Raw genomic sequence first — 8,028 nt, 5'->3', positions numbered from 1 at the left:
GATTGCATTCAACAGATCAGAAAAGAAAACAGAAGTCTGTCGTTAGTCTACTTAATTTCTACGACAATATTCAGACTATATATATGCCTCATTTGCCATATAAATTTCTCGGACCTTGTCGTTGTGTCATTGACCTCCTCCTCCTCACAACTCAGCAGTTTAATTTACTAGTTTTAACTTTATAATAGATATCTATCATTGATCTTCTAGGTTGCGGAAAAAATGATTGCTGAAGGTGAGACATTGAACCTTTCCTTCTTATTGCTTCGTTTCTCGAGAATTCGTTGTAGTGCAAACTACGAGAGAGTAATGTCATTTAGACTCAAAAATTGACGTATTTGCATACACACTTTCTACTACAATTTGATTTTACGTATGTTTATTAGAATGTATTAGTTTATGTGCATGTAAATAAAATTATTGTCAACTAAGTGTAACCAAAAGTGGAGGTCCAACTCCCCTAGACTATAGCCAGCCTAACTTAACTACAAAACAAAATTTTACAGCATATAAACTTAGCTATATTTAACAATTTAGAACAATAACTCAATTGCAAAACTATTTATAATATCACAATTCCAACCTCTTTACTCAAAATCCATACTTTACTAGTTCCAATCCTATTAGTTACATGTTTCAACTTTCAAGTGCAAATCTATCAATTTATTTATTATTGCGTTGCCTTATTGTTATTTATTTATGTATTTGTTTGTAAAAAATTGACTCCCAAAAATGAATAATAGTTTATAGAAAAATAAATAAAGTACATTACACTCTCTTCAGAAATTCTGTTTATGTCCTTGAGTGTAACTTCAGAGTGCAATTATTATTCTGGAAATTAAAAGATCAAAACTTGTGTAAGATCTTCAACTTGAAGATATTACTAATGCGCCCATATTATAGCTAGGCAGGTGGGAATGGAGAAGAAGGATCAAAGGGAAGGTGGTGGAACAAACTGGTAGACGTTGAGGAGGCTAAAAAGCAGATTTTCTTTTCATTGCCAACAATCCTCACCAATGTGTTCTTTTCCTTGATCCCATTGGTCTCGGTCATGTTTGCTGGCCACCTTGGTGAGCTTCAGTTAGCCGGCGCAACCCTAGCCAATTCATGGGCCAATGTTACTGGTTTTGCGTTCGTGGTAATTTCTCGGTCATTAAGCTGTTCTATTATGGAGAGTATGTAACATGTTGTGATTTAATAACGGATAGTGTATATATAGCGTTTGCTTTTAAAATGGATATAAAATGTTCTATTGCCAGACAATCAGACAATCAAACAATATATATCATCATGTGGTTTAGCAACGAACATAAAACGTTTGTCACACTGTGGTGACAAGATAATTTCATGACATTAATCTAATAAGATTCTCGTCTTCTTCTTTTTCATTTTTTATCTTAGGTTGGGCTGAGTGGAGCTCTTGAAACACTTTGCGGGCAAGGCTTTGGTGCAAAATTGTATAGAATGTTGGGAATTTATCTACAAGCTTCTTGCATCATATCGACCCTCTTCTGTTTCTTGATATCTATAATCTGGCTCTATACAGAGCCTATACTAATTTTACTTCACCAAGATCCTCAAATTTCAAAATCTGCAGCACTTTTTTTGAAATTTTTGATCCCCGGATTATTCGCTTTTGCTTTCCTGCAAAACATGTTGAGATTTCTTCAGACACAATCTATATATGTAATGCCAATGGTCTTCTCAGTGATTGCCATTGTTATTCATATTGGCATCACATATGGTTTTGTGCACTGGACAACTCTTGGTTTTAAGGGAGCTCCACTAGCAGCTTCAGTTTCTCTATGGATATCTGTTCTCATGCTGGCTTTCACTGTTACTTGTACAAAGAGCTTTGAGAGCACATGGGAAGGATTTTCATTCGAATCTTTCGATTATGTCCTCACAGGCTTGAAACTGGCCCTTCCCTCTGGAACAATGGAATGGTAAGTGTACAATCCTCTGGAAATTTTCACTACTGTTATGTCAAGTAATTTTCTCATGCCAATATACTGAGACACGCATTTAGAGAAAATCCTATATGATTAACATTGTATCAGATTCATAGCCTAACAACACGAAAGCCAATGACACGCAAAAGTTTATCTTTTATGTTTATGTTTAAAGTTTAAAGCCCAAATTTGTATTTGCTTCTTTCATTGTTTCTAGTTTGGAGGAATGGGCTTTTGAGATTCTGGTGTTCATGGGAGGATTGATGCCAAACCCAGCAAGAAACACTTCACTGCTTGCAATGTGGTAAGCTTCATATATTTCTTCTTAGATTTCTCTCCTCAAATGTACCGGTTATTTCTGGCTTACTCAAGCTGCATGCCTTCGTTCAATATAATTCAGTGTGAATACGCAAGAAATTGGTTACATGGTTACATATGGCCTCAGTGCCGCTGCCAGGTTAGTACTTTCTTCTATTCCTTTATTATAAGTTTTTCGATATCCTCTTTCTATTGCATGGATTGAAACAAAGCGTCCACATTGTGGCAGCACAAGAGTTTCAAATGAATTAGGAGCAGGCAATCCGGACAGAGCTAAGAATGCAATGGTTGTCAATCTTAAGCTCTCTGTGCTTCTTTCTTTTGCAATTATTCTGGCTCTTGTGTGTGGTCACAACATTTGGGCTGGCTTCTTCATTGACAGCAACGCGAATTACGCAGTACTGAAAGAGGACTTTGCATCAATGACGCCATTGCTTGCAATTTCAATAATAGTTGATTCTGTTCAAGGTGTCTTTTCAGGTTGAAATTCCCCACTTTTTCTAGTAGGGATAGTTCTATTTGATTTGAATCTTCACTTTTTTCCTGCGTTTTTTCTTGGAGTCCGTTAATTCGGTTATCTGGTTTTCAGGTGTGGCTAGAGGATGTGGGTGGCAACACTTAGTTGTGTATGTAAACTTGGCAACGTTTTATTTCGTTGGTATGACAATTGCTGGTCTACTTGGATTTAAGTTCAAACTTTATGCCAAGGTGAGACAACCTTGTAGTTCTTGATTTATCTATCAGCAAGCAGAATTTAACTTGATTTATTTTGTTAAATAGTTCAATTAATTCGGTTTTCGTGTTTTTATTTTGGTACAGGGCTTGTGGATTGGTATAATCTGTGGTCTCTCCTGCCAAGCAAGCACGCTTTTGTTGATTACAGTGCTCAAGAAATGGACTCAATCAGATTTACTTAAAAATCCAGAGCAGGAAGCACCAGTTTTGGTCTCAATTGATAATACCGAAAGAAATACAAACATAGACCACTTGGGAAAATCTAGTTGATGCTTATGTCCAATTAATACCGTAATAATACATGGATTTGCAGAAACAAGAAACCATATTTCTCAAATAAATCTCAAGTGTTCCAAATTTGCTTTCAAATTATACATGATTAATTAACTAGTTACTCCAAAAAAGAGACTGTCAAAAGTAGAAAGAATACAAACTGAGCTGTTGTTCAACTAGTTGCCAGCTTCTATATACAAGAACTTCACCATTCGGCTGTCATACTTCAAACTGCAGCTGATGATGAATTTTCCGATCGATGGGTCCAATTCTTGCATAATACAGTTAGCAAAAGTATGCTGCCACAAATAATCCTATCCACAACCCCCAAAACCAACAAGGCCTGAAATAATCATCCCATTCAAATATGAGGTCAGATTCACATACAAGACCAACTGTTGTCAACCTGTTGGCCCTAAAAATTACTTAGCCTATGTTCATAGCCAACCTTAAGGGTTTATAAAAGGTGTCACCGCACATGGCTTCTGATTTGAAAAGGCCCCCAAATTTTTATTACATGTTTTAAATGCGCAAGATAATACTAATCACGGTTCCATCGTTAGGGATAAATTCATGACATTGAAGTCTTTTATACATAAAAGGAGAAGAGAAGCAAGCTAGCTTCGCCTACCTCCCATGCAGTGGCAAAACGAGGAATTTTCGGGGGGAGGGGCGAAATTTCAAAGCGTAAGAGGTCCAAAAAAATATTGATACCCACATCATTTTAGATTGTAAATAATATTAATGTTGTTCATAATTTGTCAATATAAATAAGTTACAATGTCGTTCATATTTTGTGGTACTTTCCCTAATAATTTGGCATCATTCCCTTGGAACTTAGAAAATCCTCATCCAAATATGAATATGAATGCAATTAGCCAATTTTAGATGTGTCCTAGCAGGTGATCCGTTTGTGAGTGATGGTGGTCGTGTTACTTGTGGTGTGGTGTTGGTCATGCAAGTTGATGGGGGCAGTGTGTTGGTGTTTAAGGGAAACTTTTTAATAGAGGTGGAGTTCGCCAATACATGTGAGTCTCATATCTATTAAAGAGATAGTACAAATAGATGAAAAGAATATCATTTTTGTTAAGTGTGGTATTCTGATAAAAAGTTAACATGTATACTTTTTAGTGGCATGTATATCGACGATGTGCGTACTAATTAATATATTCATTTGATTAACATTCTCAAAATGATGGTTCTTAACTGAATTATATACTGTCATTAAATTCATAAAGTAGATTAGAGATGTCTAACAAAAGACACAATAACCAACTTGAATTTTTTTTTTTTTAACAAACGATATTATCATTAAGGGGTGGGGGTGTGAGATAAGCCTCACAATGAGTTAACAATAATATCGTTCAAATTCGCCTTTGGTGTGAATTGAACCTAAAACCTATCACTTACAAGTGAAGAGGAATACTATTAGACTGTAATACTAAGTAGCAACTTGACAAAATTAAAACAACTAAAAAAATGAAATTGAGGGATAATCACAGCACCAAAATGCCTTCATTATAAATAAAACATTAAATGAAATAAAAAGAAAAAAGAAAAAGAGCCCAAAAATTGGGCCGAACCAGTTTCTTGTGGGTTGTAGATATAACTAAGTCAAAAGCCTATACCCGTAACGGCACCGTTCCATTAAAGCCTATAAACATAACGGCACAGCTCCTGTTAATGCCAATATACGTAACGGCACCGTTCCTCTTAAAGCCAATAAACTGAAATATGCTACAGTTCTTCTTCCTCGCGAGAGACGTGTGAAAATTTCACTGTTTTAGTGCAGGTTCAGAGGAATGACGTCCAGTCCTGAGGGGTGGCTTATCACTCTTATAGTAGAGTTCCGATGACCAGAGGTGGGACCACACCTACTTGCGTCTTTGTGGCTTGCCACTGCGTGCGCAGCGTTTGTGCAGCTGCAGCAAAAAACAGGGCTTCATTTCCGGCGAGAGGAGGGGCGGGTACTCGCTCCTGGGCTTCATTTCCGGCGAGGGGAGTGGCGGCCGCCACTCCTCGCCCTCACGTGGTTTCGCCACTGCTCCCATGTATATCTAGCAATGGTAAGAACTGGTTGTTTGCAACTGTATCGGCGGCCGGGGATAGCGCTCCGCGTTCTCTCTTACGAAATCGAAACGAGATAAATGAGTTCGAGTTGCACATCATATATAGACAATGAACTTTGGCCTGTAACTTGTTAATGTTTCCGTTGAAGGTAAGGCTGTTCTTAAATCCATACATCCATTCGTTGAAAAGTGAGGGACTAGAATAAATACCGAGGCGTGATACAGATAATAGAAAAATAAAAAAATAGACAATTTCAGTCTTCGTAAAACATTGCAAGATGAGCTCATAGGTTTTACTGTATAACACGCACGCTTATCAAACTTACACCAACGTCGTATGACATCGAACTCATTTTAAACCACTGTGGAAGGCCTAACCCCTTAAAACTTGTTTGTGTTCCACTTTGCCCCTCGCCGTCTAAGTCCGTTAACAAATCTGTTAAACTACAAATGTGGCACAAATGGACCAACTTTTGCTTAACTGTCTGCCACATGGACACTATGTGCCCCAAAAAATTAATAAAAACCCATATATTTTTTCAAAACCAATTAACTTAGAGCTAAATCATTAAGTTAAGAAATTAGATTTAAGTAGCGACTTAATGTTATAGTCTAGTGATATTCTTTTTTTCTTATAAATAAGAAATCTTAAGTTCAGATCTCAAGAATAACGAGTTTGTAACCAATTTATTTTCCACACTTTACTATAAATATATCGTTGGATAAAAAAAATAGATTACAAAGGGAAAAAAAAAAAAAAGGAAGAAAACAAATGGATGGATTTTTTTTTTCTTGAACTAATAGCAGGCAGGTGGCACGGGACTTTGCAGGTATTTTCAAGGGGGCAGGTGGCCTGGGGAATTTCTCTTGCGAGTCTAGTCTAATGGCGGAGGCGGTAGCGGTACGGGCGGCTTTGTTAGCTTGTGTGGAGAGGTTTTGATGTGGTTCAGGTGGAAATGGATTATAAATGTCTCGTGGATATGATCAATGAGATTACTTAACCTAACGTTGTTATTGAAAGCCTTCTCTTTGATATTCAGTGTGTGCAAAAGCAATTGAGGTCAGTTGAGTTTATTTTTTTCTCCTTGTGTATGTAACAGGGCAGCGCATACGGTGGCTTCTTTTGTCTCACGATTGGGTGGTTTATATACATGGGATTGTTTTGAGTCAGAGTAGTTGTTTAATACTTTGGATTATGATGTAAACGTATCAATTCGAATTTATGATATTTCTCTTTTGACAAAAATAGCTGAGTGACGAAATAAAATAAAATTTAAGAGGCGCCACTTAGTACTATGGTCTAGTGGTATTCCTCCCCACTTGTAAGTGAAAGGTCTTAGGTTCGATTCTCGCCAAAGGCGAATTTGAACCACATTATATGGCTGTCATTGTGAGTAGGTTTGACAATTTCTGACACAACTCGTTAACTTGACACGACATGACACGAAATTAACAAGTTATCGGGTAACTCAATAAGCACTTATTAAGATAATAGGTTGGTCCGGGTATACACATGGATAACCCGATACATGATAAGTAAAATATTAATTTAATAATTTTATACCCTAAAAATACTATAATAATTATATATATATATACACACACACACACAATTATATTTTATATATAATATTCTATACTATAACAATTATGTGTGTGTGTATTAAATTAAATTTAGAAAATTTGGAAAAAATGATAGAATATATTTTTGAATGGTACATTCATTTTTCTACTGAAGACGACATGAGACGCGTTTGGGGTGGAGGCACTTGTACGTTAGCACAAGGAATTTTTCGTCTATCTCAATGGCAACCAGATTTTAAACCTAGTAATGTGCTCCCACAATCGCATGCCCAGGTTTGGGTTAAAATATATGGCTTAAGCCAAGAGTACTGGCACCCACGTCATTTAATGGAAATTGCTCGTGCCATTGGCACTCCTCTGCATCTTGACAAGGCCACTCGTGAACGTCTGTATGGGTACTATGCTCAAATTTTGGTTGATGTTGATCTCTCTGGTGATTTACCTGCTTCGATCATGGTTGAGAGAGAAAATCACAGCTAACACGTAGAAGTTTACGTAGTATCGTTCGGAAGTACTCTCCAGATTTTCTTTGCTTGGCTGAACCAATGACTTATTTTTCTCGAATCAAACAAACTTATTGGCGTTCTATTGGTATGCATTTGGTGGGTGTCAACGATCTTGCGTCTTGCCTTCCAAGTCTTTGGGTTTTTTGTTCAATTAATGTTTCTTCTCCTACTGTGGTTTCAATTTCTAACCAACATATTTTCATTCAGTTTTTTAATAATGGTGTTCTTAATGGTCTTTCTTTTGTTTATGCGGCAACAACGGTGGTGGAAAGGAGGCCATTGTGGTTGTCTTTGGCGTATGATTGTTCTATTTTCTCCGGCCCTCATTTAGTTTTGGGTGACTTCAACGCGGTTCTTGGTGCTCATGAGAAGATGGGTGGTACTCTCCCTCGCCATATTGCTTGTACAGAATTTCAAGCTATGGTTGACATCTGTAATCTAATTCCAGTTGACACCAAGGGCTCTCCTTTTACTTGGACAAATGGAAGGGGTATTTCTTCCCACATCGAAATGCTTTTAGACAGATGCTTCTGCTCTTTTCCATGGTTAGACTCCTGGCCTGTGACTACATGCTCTACGTTGGTCCGTCAT

General features: G+C 37.1%; 1 protein-coding gene across 3 annotated transcripts; it reads left to right on the top strand.

The window, feature by feature from the left end:
- On the top strand, positions 1-3,362 carry LOC137743453 (protein DETOXIFICATION 19-like). 3 transcript variants are annotated; one of them, XM_068483345.2, is made up of 8 exons: positions 1-235; positions 904-1,138; positions 1,402-1,946; positions 2,170-2,256; positions 2,353-2,409; positions 2,500-2,750; positions 2,860-2,978; positions 3,090-3,362. In XM_068483345.2, the coding sequence occupies exons 2-8, from the start codon at positions 1,052-1,054 to the stop codon at positions 3,273-3,275; spliced, it is 1,332 nt and encodes a 443-aa protein (XP_068339446.2). In that variant the 5' UTR covers positions 1-235; positions 904-1,051; the 3' UTR covers positions 3,276-3,362. The 3 variants fall into 3 exon arrangements, with proteins under 3 accessions (XP_068339446.2, XP_068339445.2, XP_068339447.2); XM_068483344.2 differs by having other exon boundaries at positions 11-235; positions 912-1,138; XM_068483346.2 differs by having other exon boundaries at positions 94-235; positions 908-1,138.
- Positions 3,363-8,028: the final 4,666 nt, after the last annotated feature.

The sequence above is a fragment of the Pyrus communis genome, chromosome 11, assembly GCF_041283825.1.
Source record: "Pyrus communis isolate YQ-2024b chromosome 11, ASM4128382v1, whole genome shotgun sequence".
In the NCBI taxonomy this organism is placed as follows: Eukaryota; Viridiplantae; Streptophyta; class Magnoliopsida; order Rosales; family Rosaceae; genus Pyrus; species Pyrus communis.
Note: the sequence above shows the minus strand (reverse complement) of the source record. Positions and strands in the feature narration are given on the sequence as shown.